The sequence below is a fragment of the Hordeum vulgare genome, chromosome 6H (assembly GCF_904849725.1).
Source record: "Hordeum vulgare subsp. vulgare chromosome 6H, MorexV3_pseudomolecules_assembly, whole genome shotgun sequence".
Taxonomy (NCBI): domain Eukaryota; kingdom Viridiplantae; phylum Streptophyta; class Magnoliopsida; order Poales; family Poaceae; genus Hordeum; species Hordeum vulgare.
The window spans coordinates 54,182,039-54,199,647 of record NC_058523.1 but is presented as its reverse complement, the minus strand read 5'-3'; the positions used below and the strand labels follow the sequence as shown (position 1 = coordinate 54,199,647).

The following is a 17,609-nucleotide window of genomic DNA, read 5'->3' as shown; positions in this document are numbered from 1 at the left end:
GGGAAGAGTTGATGCCTTCGACCCATTATCGAGACCCTTGGAACAGTTCCAAAGCCTGCAGGACATGCTCCAAGGGTAATTTTAATCATTCTTGCGCTCTATCGGTCTCTTTTGATGATTTTCTGATATATCAATTAATGAAAAACTTAGCAAATCATTATCCTTGTCGGGCAGAGTTTGGAAGCGGTTCAGGTGCGTGACTACCGGTAACTTTCCTGAGAAGCTGACCTTTAGAGCGGCTCAGGTAAGTAGTAGTATGATATACTTCTATTAATTTTCAATACATTTATGATGCTAGATTATTATTTTGATTATATATATTCTATTCTCGTAAAGTGCGACCAGCAGCCACGGGGAACGCATCTATGCGGATACTATGTTTGCGAGACCATTCGCGCGTTTACCTCTGAGTTCAAGGATCACAGATTCGACGTAAGCAATGAACATTCACACCTCTATTTTTACCCATCATTCTTTGTTATCATGATTGATATTCATATTCATCTCCTCTTCTTATATAGCACACGGCCATGAGGACGAAGGTCCTACCACGGCAACGCGCGATTGTTGTTGCAGAGGAGCTTGCGGGATTTCTGAGGACGGAAGCTATAGAAGACAAATGACGATTTAGTGTAGCTAAGGGCCATTACTGATGTTCGTCCATGTAATCGAATAGACGGGCTCTAGTCCCGATAATTCAGATCTCCATATAATTGTATATATATGATCGCTTGTAAGATACGTTAATCTTATATATATATATATGCATAATTATTTCTATTTAAATTATATGAAAACTAATTCCCGAACACCAAACGAGGCATCACGTTAATCTCCCGAACACCTAAACCCTAAAACCCTAAAACCCAAAAATAATTTCATTCAAAAAAAACCAAAAACCAGCAAAATCTGAAAATCTTTAGTCCCGGTCCGTGTAACGAACCGGGACTAAAGGGTCTGCCCCTGGGGCGCTACGAGGCGCCCACGTGGAGCACCTTTAGTCCCGGCGTGTAACAGGGTCGGGACGAAAAGGTTAAGCCTTTAGTCCCGCCCCTTTAGTCCCGGTTGGTGAATCGGGACTAAAGCCCCTTACGGGTCGGGGCTATAGGCCGTGTCCCCACTAGTGAGGTGTTGATTCTGAGTGGTTGCTTCTACGATCTTGAAGATTTTTTGTTCAGAATGATGTCGCCCACACCCACTTTTTTCAAGTAGATGGTTGAATGTTGATCCATCCATGTAAAGATTCGCATGCATGGACGTACATGAAAACAGAATCAATTATTAATTTGCTGATCCTAATCACAAGAAGACAATAAATCAGGCTATTGGGTTTTTCTTTCCATGAATGCATGCATGCCGATGCATGGCCGTCTTTGTCTGGACGTTCTAGCCGAATCACTCAGCGATCAATTCCAAGGCTGCAGAAGGAGTGGCGCTAAGGCCCCTTCGCGGCGGGAGCGTGCCGCACCGAGGAGCCTGTATCGTCCGCCAACCGAGATTTTGTCTCCCATGCAACCCTGTCGGGAGGACGACGAGGCGTTGGATCCTGTAGGCGAGCGTTGCGGATGTTGTACCGTCTCACATGGCCTTTTTCTCTCAAAATAAAGAGCGAAGTGCTGATAACGTGTTTGAAATAGAAAGTAAAGAACGAGAGAGATGAATGAAAGATGATTCATTAGTCTTTATTGATGATAGCAATGGGGTATTTATACCCGGGCGGAAGTACACATGTTGCTTGGGAGTCAAGTAACTTGAAGTTACTTAAGGGCCAAATTATTACATAGTTTCCTTGAGAGTTAAGGAAGTGCATGGTTGCCTGAGGATTAAGTAACCTATCTAAGAATTAACTTAATCCTAATCAGCTTAATTAATAAGCAACTAATCTATTCTTAACAGACATAACGTGATTACTGTATGTGTTGCCACGTTGCCGCCTAATCCATTGTTTATCGGTCAAGTCGTTCTACAGACCGTGGGTTTTGTAACCAAAACTGTGGCTTAATTATTATTTTTCTCAAATAGACAAGTATGTGTGTTTGGCTTCCTTGTTTACTGGTTTAGCATGACAAAATTTTAACTCGGCTATAGTTATCCTATAGTATACTACTATCGTGTTGTGTGTGGTACATATAATTCTAAGCAAAGTCTCTACGAAAAATTAGGATGAGTTTTATAAAAAATGAATTAACCTGTTATAGCTCCTTTGCAATGGTAGTTTTTTCTCCAGGTGGAAATAGTAGTTGTGCATGTATGAAAGGAGGGATTTTTCACTATTTTACTTGTGCACATGTGAAAAGTAATTCTGCACAGATGTCAGGATCGAGAGAAGTTCAGACTGGTTCAGTTAAAAGTTCAGTTAGCCAACGGTGGAGATCACTTCCTCGCGTACCGCTTCGTCGTGGCCGTTGGATATTAACTGTAGTAAATCCCTTGTCGGTACTGTAGCTTTGCTTTCCCTTTTCGGTAAAATCCTTAGCCTATATAAGCTGCCGGGTTGTGGCTAGCTGTCATCGTTGATCTTTGCCTCTTGTCATCGAACAAGCATATACTCCGAATATACTTTACATCGAGATGAACTTTCCCCTTTCTCCACAAGCTATAGCCCTATAGATCGATCGGGTCCTGACAAATTGGTAATCAGAGCCAACGATCCTCGGAGTTAGAAGGTCCATGGATGAAATTCTTTGTAAGAGCTAGGATTCCCACCCTTTTCCCACCCTGATTTGAGAGAGAGATCGAGGAGGCGCTGGCAGCGGAGTACGGCAAATCGGCGGGTTACTGGTGGCGCTGGTGGCGGTGATTTGTTCGGGCATAGGTCGGTAGAGCACGAGTGGTTGATCGAACTCCCTGTTCGGTTCATAAAATCCCACGTCCAAGCACTGATCTGTATGCTTCTACGGGTGGCGAGGAGCGTGGCGGCGGCAGGATATGAGTGACAGGAAGGGTTGATGTTCATCAGTGGTAAAATTCCTAACCAGTGACTTAGATTGAGGCGATGGGGCGCAAGGCAGCTCTTGATGAGGCCGATGTGCAAGAAATACTGTCCCTAAGAGATGACTTTGGTGTTCTGCAAAAGGACAATGCAAGTCTGCGCAGTGATGTTTCCAAGTTGCAGGAAGACATGCATTCAATCAATTCCAAGCAAGGTAATATATCAAAACATGTTGGCAGTATCGAGAAGGCAGTACTAGATCTGAGTAAACAACTATCAACTATCAGTCAAGTCTGCAAACCTTGATCCCACCTGCGGGACAAAATGTGGGAGGAACTAATCTGGCAAGTTCTAGTCAGACAGCTCGTTCTCCTACTCTGCATCAAGAAGTTGTGCAAGAACAGCAGTTGAGAAAAGAATTCTTGAGAAAACAGTGGGAACTTGAAAAGGAAAAAACCAAACAAATGGAAGATATCCAAACACAGCATCTGCCACCTCTTAAGGTGCAAAGACAAACTGTTCCTCCTGGTTATGACAATCAACAGAGAACAGAAAATATGAGTGCTATAGGAACACCTGTGACAGCAAGAGATGGTGGTCAGACTCGTGTTTTCAACAAGTTTTATCAAACCAACAGAGACAGACAGATGTGGCAAGGATACTACATGACATATGAACAAGACATGCAAGCTCAGTTCGTGAAGTCTTTGACAAAGGGTCCAAAATTAGATTTCCCTAGGTTTGAAGGAACAGATCCAGTTGGATGGATCAGGCAATGTAACAAGTATTTTCAGATGTCAGCAGCTCCAGAAGAATACAAAGTATCTCTAGCTCAACTATATATCATTGGTGAAGCTGATACATGGTTAAGAAGATCTGGCATCCTCAAGAAACAGTTGACTTGGAAACAATTTTGTGTTGAACTGATCAAGAGATTTTCTGAACAGGGTTCTTATGATTTGACAGAAAAATTTAACTCTGCTAGGCAAGGAAACAACACTGTGTCTGAATATACAAAATTGTTTGAGGACTTAATGGTTGATGTTCAAGAAGAGAACCCTGAGCTTAATGAATTATGGTTTGTAAGATTCTATGTTAATGGTCTCAGAGAGGGAATCAAGTTTCAGATTAGACCAATGAGACCACAATCTCTCACTGATGCTTATTGGGTGGCCAAAGATGTGGAACCTTGTCACCCTCCTATCTCTAGTGTGCCTAAGAGAACTGGTTTAGCTTACTCCAACTTCTATCAAAAACCTAACACTAGCAATGTGGGAAGACAATTCTCTACTGTGTCAACAGCAACTGGATCACAAACTACAACAAAGTAACCTGATACTTATCAAAAGATCAGAAAAGTGGGGGAGTGTTGGAGATGTGGAGATAAGTGGATGCATGGACATAAATGCAAATTGGTGCCTAATGTACACATGATGCAGCTAGAAGTAGAAGAGCAAATGTCACCAGATGTGGAAGAGGTTTACAATCAAGGTCAACCTGAAACTGTGTCAGAAGGAGAAAAAGTCATGTTTATTTCTGCTTTTGCTATGGGACACAAAATGACTGTTCCTACACCTACTGTGGTGATTCATATAAATGGGAAAAAGGATGTGGCACTACTTGATTATGGTAGCACATCTTCTTTACTCAACCAAGATTTTGCAGTCAAAGCTAATTGCCAGTTAATACCAGTTAAGCCAAGGACTATATCTGTAGCTGGGGGAGGAACTTTGGTTTCTGATGCAGTATCACCAAATTGTGAGTTTCAGTTGGGCAAACTTAAACTGCAGCACAATTTCAGAATCATATCACTTCCTAGTCATGATGCTATTCTAGGGTATGATTGGTTTACAGCCGTGAGTCCAGTTTCTTTTGATATACCAAAGCAACAATTCAATTTCACTGTGCAAGAACAATAGACAGTTACTACTGCCATGTTTACAAATCCTGCTACTGTTAAAGAAGTGAAATCAGAGAAAATGAACAAGTTGCTGGATAAAGGAGTGGAAGTTTTCTTGCTGCAAATTCAGAATATTATGATGAATGCCCCTGAAGGCTGCAAAACACCACCACAAGTTCAAAAGTTGTTGTTGGAGTATGCTGATCTTTTTGAGGAACCTAAAACCCTGCCGCCCCATAGAACATTGGATCACACTATTCCTTTAGTTCCAGGGGCTACTCCTCCTCAGATTAGACCTTACAGAGTACCCCAACACCAAAAGCAAGAAATGGAGGATCAAATTAAGAAGTTGTTAGCTTCTCACTTCATCAGGTATAGTTAGAGTCCTTATGCAACCTCTGTGATTTTAGTTAAGAAAAAGGATGGTTCTATGAGACTGTGCATTGATTTCAGAAGGCTCAATGCACTAACAGTTAAAAACAAATTTCCTATACCTGTGGTTGAAGATCTATTAGATGAGTTACATGGAGCTACATACTTTTCTAAATTAGATTTGAGATCAGGTTACCACCAAATCAGATTGAAGCCTCAAGATATACACAAAACTGCCTTCAGAACTTTTTTGGGTCATTTTGAATATTTGGTGATGCCCTTTGGACTATCAAATGCTCCTGGCACTTTCCAAGAACTAATGAATACCATCTTTGCTCCTCACTTGAGAAAGTTTGTGCTAGTGTTTTTTGATGATATCTTGATATTCAGCAAAAACCTCAAGGAACACTTGGAACATATAAAAATTGTATTGGATACACTAAAGGCACACAACCTGTTTGCCAAACTATCTAAGTGTGTCTTTGCTGCTCAACAAGTGGAATATTTGGGCCACATCATATCTGCTGAAGGAGTAGCCACTGATCCAAAGAAAATATCTGCTATTGCTGAGTGGCATGTGCTGATAATGTCACAAAGCTCAAAAGCTTCCTAGGTTTAGTTGGTTATTACAGGAGGTTCATCAAAGGGTATGGATTAATCTGTAGACCCCTACATGATGTATTTAAAAAGGGCAAATTCTCTTGGCAGTCAGCACAAGATGCAGCATTCAGACAATTACAGAAAGCATTGATATCTGCTCCAGTGTTGGCACTACCTGATTTCTCTCAGCCTTTTGTATTAGAGATTGATGCTTTTGGAAAAGGTACTGGAGCTGTTTTGATGCAACAAGTGTGACAGCCCGATGCCGACGTTCCAGAAGATTCCCCTATCCTTTTCGTTTCCATCGTGTGGGTATTTTTATTTGTTGCATCATCATCGCATCATGCGCATCATCAACATTGCATCGACATCCCCGTGCCGCCAGTTTTCAAACTTGCATTCGTTGTTAGTTGCCGGTTCGCGTCGTTGTCCGTTCTGAACCCGACCGCACACGCACGCGCCCGCGGCATCGTCAAACCCTGTTTTAAAAGTGCGTTTAAAAACTTTCTCTGATCGGGGTGAAACTTGGCATGCGGTCGTAACTAGTTATAGCTAGGCCGCCTGTCGAATTTCGTCGCGATCGGAGTCCGTCTGGTACCCGAACGGTCGACCGTAGCGGCACCGTATTCGGTCTACCGTCGGACGTTTTTCGGTGTTTTAAAATCGCGTTGCCGCGCCGCACTGTTTCCCTCTCTTCCCCGGCTAGCCTACTCTACACGGTTACTTAGCCGACCCGTGTTCAAGTTCGTTCGATTCCGATCGCGTGGGCGAAAACGGGGCCGGATTCGGATAACCCTAGCCCCATTTTCCTAATTTAAACCCCCCTAACCTTCCCCTAAAGGAAAACCCTAGCCCCTCCTCGAAATCCGCGCAGCCAGCCCCACTCCAACCTCCTCTCTCCCCCCCCCCCCCAGCCGTCGGGCCCGCCGAGCCCGGGTCAGGCCCGCCAGAAGCCCATCTGGGCCCGAGCGTCGCCGCGCCTCCCTGCCTCCCGGAGCGTGTCGCCGCCGTCGCATCCCGGCGCCGCCCTCGCCCTAGCGCGCCGCCTCGCTGCCCCCTCGGCCTCCGCGCCGTCCCCGGCCGCCTCCCGCTGTCGGCCGTACCCCGGTCGCCGGAGCGAGCTGCTGCTGCAGCCAGCCGGCCCGCGGCCAGATCCTGCTGCAGCTCCAAGCGCTGCCCCGCCGTCGTTTGCCCGCCATGGCCACTCGCAGATCCCCCCCCCCCCGACGGCCGGATCTATCGAGCGCCGCCTTCCCCCGCCTTCCTCGACCCGCCGGGAACCCGTGCCGCCGCCGCCATGCATCGCCGGCAGCCGCCGCCGCCGCCAGGGGATCCCGCTCAGGAGGACGAGGAGATCCCCCCGTGACCGCTCGTGCACGCCCCCAGCTGGGCCTCGCCAGCGCGCTGGCCCATCGCCCCGTCGCCCCGCGGCCCACCTCCTCCATCAACCGCCGGCCCGAGAGCCCGCAAGGTGAGGCCCCCTCGGTCACCCTAAATCGCGCACTAGGCGCTAGTTAGTAACCTGCGATGCCCCATGTGTAGCCCAGTTCCAGATGGTTTCGGCCTGTGTAGTTATTAGGCTTTTCGGATTTAGTAAATTCCAGAAAATAGCTATTTTAAAACCCTCGTAACTTATATTCCGTAAGTCGGATCGAGGTGATCTTTATATGGATTTGGTGTAGAATTTCGCGTAGTATCCGTTTTTGCAACTTGCATAAATGTTTGATGAGGTTTGACCCACTGTTTGCCTAGAGTAACATGCTGTCCCATTAGGATAGTGTCCGTATTTATTTTCCGCGCGAGTCCGGATTGCTCGGATGCCGTAGTATAAATGCCTATGTTTTAGGGGCCATTATTCCATGTATTTTAGAGCGGTCATGGGTATTTTTGCATGCATGGATTGCCGGTAGTTTATTTTCCCGTGTATAGGTTATTTTTCCCGCATTTTCGTGTGGCATTATATTGTTGTGCAACCCCACATATTTTATATGTTTTCGGGGTAGAAAATCCATGGGATTTTTCTGTGCAGTTAGTTTTAGCTTTTGAGTAAGTTAGTTCGCGCGATATTTTGCCGTGATGCCCTTTTGTTTAATTCGTAGGATTTATTCCGTGCTTCGTTTGACGGAGTTGTCAACTAGGAAATTGTTCTTGGGTGTTTAGACTAGCCCCTGGTATTTTTAGTTGCAATAGAAAGCATGTTTAGGTGTAGTTTGCTTGCTCTCAAGTTGCTAGAAATAGTGCTGATTTTGAGGAGCTGAAATATTTCTAAGTCTGGAATCTGTTATATTTTGTTGTTGTCTTGTCTTGCTTCTAACTTTTGATCTGTAGCTCTTTTGAGCTTGGTCCAATTAAGTTAGTTGTACCCCTTGTGTTTCTCTAGCATGCTGTAAATTTTCATGCTATTTGGAGTCCTGTAGCTATAGGTTTTTCTGCTGTCAATGTGGCTTCAGGTCGAAAACTGCACTTTCATGAGGTGTAATTTTCACTAAGTCTGAAATAGTGTGTGGGATGCCATGTTGTGTCTTCTTTTCCTAGTGTTCCTTGTTGCCATGATAGTTGTTGTTAGTTGTTTGTAGTAGTGCTTCTTGCCCTCTTCCGTGCCATACCTTGTATGAGTTTATCGGAGTTGTGTAGCCCGTAATTGCGGGGTGTAGAAAATGCTATGTGGCTGATTTTGGCAGATTGTAGTCAGTTCTTGTTTTGTTCGTAGTTGTTGAACCGTAGCTCCGGTTTGATTGCGTCCTACATGAAACTTGCTTAGAATCTCGTGTAGTTTCATTTTCTCTTGCTGGTTGTGTGTTTTGAAGTGCTCGTGACCGTCGTTGCACACATATTGCATTCATGCCATCATATCTTGCGGTGCTTGTATCTTTTGACCCGTAGCTCCGTTGAAGATGTTCTTTATGTGTAAATTGCTTGTAATGACGCGTAGAATCACGTGAACCTATTTGTCGTGCTGTTTAACAACTAATTAAATGCATTAGTTCAGATCTGGACAGAATTGTGAATTAACATGTGAGGTCGTCTCGGAGATGCTATGTGTCATTTCCGACCTCATTTAAAATGTCTAGATAGGTAGTTTAATTTCCCCTTCACCTCTTGCATATTTGACAACATTAATATTGCCGTGTAAATAACCGGGAGTGAACTAAATAATTCGTATGTGGAGTTTCGTCAATATGCAACCCGTTGCATATTGAACTTCACTTAATGTGTAGTGTTTGATTGTGTGAATGGTCATGCCATGACTTGTATGTATTCAACTGCTCATGCATCATATGTGTTATGCATCGTGTGGTGAATTCCGTGTGTTGATTTGTGTTTCCGGTTTTCCCCGTCTCGATAGAGTTCCGCAAGCGTGTCGGATGTGAGGACCCGTTCGACTACGTCGGTTCGTCTGCTTCACGAAGGCATTCTTCTTTCAAGCGGGATCTCAAGGAAGATGACCATTTCCCCAGATACCATTACTATCATTGACATGCTAGTATTACCATTTCTATCGAATATGTCTCGTTGCCTACCACATGTTAAATATCAGCCTCTCAACAATGCCATGAAACCTTCAACCTGTTCAACCTAGCAAACCACTGATTGGCTATGTTACTGCTTGCTTAACCATGTTGTTAGCATTGCTAGTTGCAGGTGCATCGCTTCCATGTGAAAGCATGGGTTCCTTGTTATATCACCATATTAAATGCTATTTAATTTAATGCACATATACACTTGGTAAAAGGTGGAAGGCTCAGCCTTTCTAGCCTGGTGTTTTGTTCCACCTTTGGCCCCTTAGTTTCGGCTACCGGTGTTATGTTCCACAATTGAGCGCTCCCAACACGATCGGGGTTGTTATGGGACCCCCTTGATAATTCGTTTTAGATTAAAGCTGGTCTGACAAGGCCCAACATTGGTACTATTTGCCCAACATAATAATTCTGTTAAAATGAAATGCATAGGGAGTTAGCGCTACCCGAGGAGTAATTCTACATAATACAGGGGGACCAGTGCTGTTGGTGCTGGTCCAAAACTAGAGTCGTTTGCGGGGCCAACCCGTGGCAACTCGGGAGATTTCTATCAGGCCACCGTACGTTGTGCTTATCCGTCGTGTCCTGAGAACGAGATACGCGGCTCCTATCGGGATCGTCGACACATCGGGCGGCCTTGCTGGATTAGTTTTACCTTTGACGAGATATCTTGTGCATCGGGATTCCGGTGATGCTTTGGGTAATCTCAGAGTTGAGGTTTTCCACTATGGAAGATTTCTATGCGGCTTGTGGTAATTTGTGATGGACTAGTTGGAGCACCCCTGCAGGGTTAAATCTTTCGGAAAGCTGTGCCCGCGGTTATGTGGCAACGTGGAAACTTTGTTTAACACTGGTTCTAGATAACTTGAAGTTAACTTAATTAAAACATGCCAATTGTGTGCGTAACCGTGATTGTCTCTTTCGTGAGTTCCTTCTCCGATCGAGGACACGGTGGGGTTATGTCTGACGTAGGTAGGTGTTCAGGATCATTCACTTGATCATCAGTAGCTCACGTCCGTTATGCGTAGATCTTCCCCTCTTATTTTCTTGTACTCGTAAGTTTAGCCACCAAATATATGATTAGCCGCTGCTGCAACCTCACCACTTAACCATGCCTCACCCATTAAGCTTTGCTAGTCTTGATACCTTTGGAAATGAGATTGTTGAGTCCCCTATGGCTCACAGATTACTACAACACCAGTTGCAGGTATAGGTAAAGGTTACTTGACGCGAGCGCATTGATTGTTCATTTGGAGTTGCTTCTTCTTCTTCTTATTCTTCTTCATCGATCTAGGATGGGTTCCAGGCCGGCAGCCTGGGATAGCAAGGATGGACATCGTTCTTATTTTCTCGTTTGTTTTCGTCCGTAGTCGGACCCTGCTCTTACTCTTGATGGTTATGTAATGTACTGATGTGACTCTGATGTAGCTTGTGGCGAGTGTAAGCCAACTCTATATATATCTCTTCTTTTCAGTACATGTACTTGTAACGTTATCCATTCTTGCGACACGATGAGATGCGCTTCTATCCCTGACGAGGCCCTCGTGCCAAATTGAGGATAGGGTCGCATCTTGGGTGTGACAATAAGGGAGACCAATATCTTATTACAATTCTGCATTATGCCCTAGAAATGCTGCACTATCAACTTATGAAAAATAAGCCTTAGCTATTTTGGAAGCATTGAAAAGATGGAGACACTATCTATTAGGAAATGATCTCACTATCAAAACTGATCAGCAGTCTCTAAAATTTATTACTGATCAGAAGTTGACTGAAGGAATCCAACACAAACTGATGATGAAGCTGCTAGAATTCAATTTCACTATACAGTATAAGAAGGGTGTTTACAACAAAGTGGTTGATGCCCTCTCTAGAGTGCTCCCTGGATGTATGGCCATATCTACAGCCACTCCACTTTGGGCTGAAGAGCTGTTGGATAGCCATCAACAAGATGCAGACAGTAAAAAGTTGTTGGAAAAGCTCCTCTTACAACCTGATAACAAAGATGGTGACTATTCACTCCACTCAGGCATTATCAGGTACAAAAGGGAAAATAGTGGTTGGGAATATACCACCATTAAGAAGCAAATTGTTGGCAGCACTACATAGCTCCCCAGTAGGAGGACACTCTGGAAACAGAGCAACTTACCAGAGAGTGAAGTCTTGAAGTCCATTTTCTACTGGCCTGGGCTTAAAAAAAGCAATGGAAGAATTTATTGCTACCTGTCCTAGAGCTAAACATGAGAATTGCCTCCAACCAGGATTACTTGATCCTCTACCTGTAGCAGATCTAGCATGGCAACACATATCAATGGATTTTGTGGAAGGCTTGCCAATATCTAAAGGATATGATGTGATAATGGTAGTGTGGACAGATTTACAAAATATGCACATTTCATTCCACTGTCACACCCATATACAGTTCTCAGTGTAGCACAAGCATTTGTGGACCAAATCATCAGGCTGCATGGTCCACCCAAGTTGATTATCTCAGATAGAGATAGAATATTTACCAGCAAGTTGTGGAAGGACATATTTGCTGCTTTGAAAGTAGAGCTGAGATATAACACTGCTTACCATCCTCAAACTGATGGACAAACAGAAAGAATCAACTAGTGTTTAGAAACATATCTGAGGTGTATGACAACTACTGCTCCAAGCAAATGGGCCTCTTGGTTGGCACTAGCAGAGTTTTGGTATAATTCAACATATCACACGAGTCTTAAAATGCCCACATTCCAAGCTCTTTATGGTTATCCTCCTCCATTGATAAGTGAGCTAGCTATTCCTGTTCCTGAGGAAGGAGAAGCACAAGATTTTCTGACAGCCAAACAACAGATGTTGGAGCAGCTCGAAAACAACTTGGTGCTAGCTCAAAACAGAATGAAGAAATATGCTGACATGAAGAGAGTAGAGAGATCTTTTGAAGTGGGAGATATGGTGTATCTGAAGATGGCTCCTTACAGGTTGGCAGCCTTTGGTTTCAGGGGAGCTCTTAAACTCCAATACAAGTTTTATGGTCCTTTTTTAATCATTCAGAAGGTGGGCAATTCAGCTTACAAATTACAGTTTCCTAAGCATGTCAAAATTCACCTAGTGTTCCATGTCAGTCAACTAAAGAAACATGTGAGAAAACACTCTATCCCTAGTCCTAATCTGCCAATGGTCAACAATGATGGGACCATCAAAACAGGACCTGCAGGAGTTCTTCAGGTGAGACAGATTCCCAGGCAGAACCAGCCAGTGGTGCAGTGGTTAATACAGTGGGAAAACTTGTCACTAGAAGAAACAACATGGGAGGATGTTGATTTTATCAAATACACATTCTCAGATTTCTTCAAAGCAACTACGCAGCAATGGCGCCAAGATGCAACAACACCGTGAGGACACGTTGTGTTCCAGAGGGGGGGCAATGTTAGGATCGAGAGAAGTTCAGACTGGTTCAGTTAAAAGTTCAGTTAGCCAACGGTGGAGATCACTTCCTCGCGTACCGCTTCGTCGTGGCCGTTGGATATTAACTGTAGTAAATCCCTTGTCGGCACTGCAGCTTTGCTTTCCCTTTTCGGTAAAACCCTTAGCCTATATAAGCTGCCGGGTTGTGGCTAGCTGTCATCGTTGATCTTTGCCTCTTTGTCATCGAACAAGCATATACTCCAAATATACTTTACATCGAGATGAACTTTCCCCTTTCTCCACAAGCTATAGCCCTATAGATCGATCGGGTCCTGACAACAGATGCATCCATTTATGAAGGTGGACATTCTTTGTTAGTAAAATCCATAATGTGATCTTCCACTAGCTATGCTGTACTTGACAAATTTTTTTGCAGACCAATGGGACGCTTACCAAATAAACTACTATTGCACAACTATTCTATTGCTCACGCTCACTGCAAAGATACACACATACATAATGTACAACGAATTAGAAAGATTACCTTTTCCTTGCCAACCATCAATCTATGTGTCACTGATACACTTTCATCATTAAGCTTATAGCTTTGAGAGCTTTAACTTCCTTTTCAGCTGTTTTAGCAGCAACAGAAAGTGAAAGACTTAAGACTAGTCACATCGTTCAATCAATCCAGCTACAGAATTCAATCATGCCTTGCAGCCGTTCCTGCCTGTTACTGTTGCTTTGTCAGTTTTCATGAGCCTGCGAGATGGGGACAGCTTAGGACGCAATTACAGGGGTATCTAATGGTTAAGCATAACTAGGATCAGCAGTAAGTCCCACTCTGATACAAAGTAGCACCACCAGGCACCAGCTGTACCACCCAGATAATCCAAAATATCAAAAGATAGTATATCATACAAGGAAACAAAATTGTCCAGGGAGACGCACGTAGCAAATAATTTATTTTATCAAATTCCAAGAAAGTAAGTCTGATCAGTTGTCGCCCTCAATGTTCATAAGCAAAACACCTTCTAGAATTATCAATACACAGTAGTCTGAAATAAGTTGTTGATTCATAAAAAATTATACTCCCTCCGTCCCAAAATAAATGTCTCAACTTTGTACTAGCTCTAGTATAAAATTGTACTAAGCTTAAGACAGTTATTTTGGGACGGAGGGAGTATAACGGTAGAGAGTTACCAATACACAATTGTAGAACTGCAGTGAGTGAACATTATATTTCTTTGAAAGACAGAAAGGTAAAATGTATGACACAATACATATGATAGAATGAGGTCAGTGTAAAGCATGATGTGGGTACCAAACAGATGCATCGCTTTTTTGTGAAATTATGAGGTGGAAGTACCAAGTGTAGTATTTGAGAATATACTGGCACTCAATTTACAGGACATAAATAATCAATCCATAGTCACAAGTCAACGATATTTCAGTGTTACCTAAGCCATCTTGAGAAGCAAATATAAGCACTTCAAATATACTCCAAAAAAATGAACTAAAAGGTACTCCCTCCGTCCGAAAACACTTGTCATATGAATGGATGTATCTAGATGTATTTTAGTTCTAGATACATCCATTTGTATCCATTTGTGCGACAAGTATTTTCGGACGGAGGGAGTACTAACTAATGTGGTCCAGAAATATCAGATACTGATCAATGATACACGGTCACCTCAACCAAAAAGTAAACTAACACCTATTTTCTTCCACATCATAAGGACAACTCATTTCATCTGTTGGATGAAACGCGGCTGTAGTATTCAGTGAAGTCCAAACGGAAGAGAAGGAACTTCAAATCAACGTGTTGCTGCAGGGGCAACTGGGAGATAAATGAATCAAGAGAAGCTGTATAATCTTTCGCAATGCTATCCAAATCTTCACCCATTTTCCGAAAAAGCTCCCCTGCGAGTTGAATCATGGCTTTTCTGCCCCCCTCCAGCCATGAACCTGTTTCCTTGGATTTTGTTTTCGGTTTGCTCTTTCCCCTGCAGTAAGAAGGAAAACTTAACAAGTAAATCAAACAGTAGAAGTGAGGAGATTTCGAGACAAAGATGGCATTAGCTATTTCTGCAATAATCTAACCTTAGTTGCAACTCATATATCCGTTCAAACCACCTATCAGCATGGCTGCGGAACTGTAATATGATGTCAAACAAAGCAAAGAGATTTCTCAAAATTCCCAGGGACCGCTCACCCAGGAGAGACTTCTCCACAATTGAAGTGAGATACTTATCATGTCCCATGAGAAGATCATCCAAATCTTTTGCTGCATCCATTTCTTCTGAAAAACGAGCCCAGGAAACCTCCAGGACCTCAAACATAATGTAGTACTGGAAGTTGGTCACAAAATGGTTCATTTCATTAAACAGAACTTGGCATTTCCGAAGAACTGAGACAAACTGAGCCCTGATGCTTGTCCCTTCCTTGTAGAATGGAGAAGAAACAATGCAATTAGGCTTCATTGTCTTCCAGACTCCGGTCAGAGAATGGTCAACACGCTTAAGCTTCCATAGGAAGTTGAATATCTTTAGGTACATCTTCATGACTGAAGCTGTGAACACCGTGTCCAGAGGGACCCTAGCGTCATACTCCAAGGAGAAGACGTCCCAGCCACGATCACCTTCTCCATGATCCATCATCTTTACTCTTATCCGGTCCAAGATGTCACGATCATCATATTGCGCATCGGATGCGCGTATTGCAGTTTCAAGCAAGCCAGCAAGGTGGAAGGAGCTAATTCTATTGGCAGGTTCTGACAACTCTGGACCAACAACATCCATCAGATACTGGACAAAATCACCCTGCCCGAGAAGCAAATATCTCTTGATAGCAAGACAATGGTCTTTAAATCGGTATCGCTTATGGATCACATCCATCAAACGTTGATCAATCCTCTTGGCTGCTTCTACCACCAATGCCTCCAAAGCATCAATCTGCCCATAACCAAGCCCACCTCGACTTGTTGTGGTGCCAACATAGGCCGCGGCCTCAGTGGCAGCCTCAGCCCAACCATTATCATCACAGCAAACTCTGAGAAAGTTGATTGACTTCCCTGTTCTGAGGATCCTTTGTGCCAGCACCGGAGAAATGAAACTCGGTAGCATATCAGACTGAATAAGGTAGCCCTCCCGCCACAATGATTCAGCCTTGACTGGCTGCCCAACGATGAAGAACTCGCCAAATACATCCTCCAATTCACCTTCAAGCACCCAGCTTCGGACCATTTCAAACAGTGGTGAGCAGACTCGCCGCAGCAAGCGGCCCATAAAGTCTTGAACCATGGGATCGCCGTGCTGTGCGTGTCCATGGATGGCACCAGCCATTCCACCACCTCTCAAACCACGGCATCCATCCACCAAGACGGCCATCAAACGCATTTTCACTGCAGGCTCGGCAAGCCACACAACAAGACGCCGCAGCGAGAGGTAATTACCTGACACACACGAATCAGACCCAGGTGTCGGAATCGGATTCAACGAGTAGGACTCTAGAACTGCAAGTAGCTTATAGTAATCAGACAGTTCCTCCTGTAGAGCTGAGCAGAAGGCCTGAGCAACGGTGCCGACCTCGGTGGCGGCATGGGAGGGCAAGCGGCTCACATTGTCGGAAATGAAGCCTCGCACCTTGCGGAACAGCCACCCCACCTCACACAGCTTGCGTACCAGGGTGCGGGTGGAGATGGGCACGCGGACTCCGTCGGGCAGGTCGTAGGCGTCGCTGGCCTTGTCATACCGAACGTAGCGGCCGTCGATGCCCTGGCAGGCGTAGAGCACGTCGCGCACCAGCGTGGCCTCTGACACCTCCGTCTCGTCGAGCACCAGCTCGGTGTACTCCCGCAGCGCGATCCCGCGGATGTTGTCCGGGTCCTTGGAGACGAGCAGCACGCCTCCGGCCGGCGTGCCGGGCGCCCGCGAGGCTTGCCTCGGCGGCGCGGCGGTGGGGAGGTTGGGGAGGCAGGAGGCGGCGGCGGCGGCGGCCCCGCGGCGGTGGGAGGAGAGCGAGTCGAGCAGGTAGAGGAGGGGCCAGAGGGAGGCCGGGCGGGACCGGGCGGAGAGCTTGGCGTGGAGGTCGGCGAAGGCGAGGGCGTCGTCGGGGCGGCCGGACGCGGCGAGGCGGCGCTTGACGGACTCCGCGAGCGCGTGCTCGTCGGGGAGGACGGCGGGGGCGAGCCGGCTGGAGAGAAGCCTGTGCGCGAACCGCAGCGCGCCGCCCGCGTCGCGCCCCCCGCCGCCGGGCTCGGCGGGGACGAGGCGGAGGACGAGCTCCTTGACGAGATCCCCGGCCTGGTGGTCGTCCATCGGGGAGGAAGCGGGCGCTAGGGTTCTATCGGATGCGGCGCGAGAAGGGGCCAGCGGCGAGCGGCGAGCGGCTGGTGCGGCAGTCCGAGCAGGCCTCCCTTGATGTAGCCGCCGCCGGCCGAGGAGGAAGCGGGGTCGGGAGGAAGACCTAGCTAGAACTGAATCGCCATGGCGGCTCTCTGTCGATTTGGGTTTTTTTTTTAGGGCGGAGGGAAAGGAGTAGAGAGAGGGAGATATTTGGATTTTTGCCACTTTATTCGTTGGGCTTCGCAGATTTACCACTCTCGACATTTCATTGGCACAATTATCACTTAGGACAATTTCAATGAACCGACCCAAATGAACGGTGATTTTGTCTTTTTTTTTCGTTTGGGTCGGTCAACGGACACGAACGTCCACTTTCGTAAATGAGTCGGCGCATGCGTCCAACGCTGGCTGGATCCATTTTTACCGGCGTGCGAAAAAAATGCATGAGTGCATAATTAAACATTAAAAGCCGGTCAAGAAGGCCGGCGAAAGTCCACGCGTCTGCATTACATTAATTAAACATAAAAAAATAAAACTATGAGGGTAGC

General features: G+C 45.4%; 1 protein-coding gene across 1 annotated transcript; it reads right to left on the bottom strand.

Annotated features, from left to right (window-relative positions):
- Positions 1 to 14,093: 14,093 nt before the first annotated feature.
- LOC123403059 (gamma-tubulin complex component 3-like) lies at positions 14,094 to 17,255 on the bottom strand. Its single transcript, XM_045097031.1, has 2 exons — positions 14,819 to 17,255; positions 14,094 to 14,721 (listed from the first exon to the last, which is right to left on the bottom strand). Exons 1-2 carry the CDS (start codon positions 17,032 to 17,034, stop codon positions 14,466 to 14,468), a joined length of 2,472 nt encoding a protein of 823 aa, XP_044952966.1. The 5' UTR covers positions 17,035 to 17,255; the 3' UTR covers positions 14,094 to 14,465.
- Between the last annotated feature and the right edge of the window lie 354 nt (positions 17,256 to 17,609).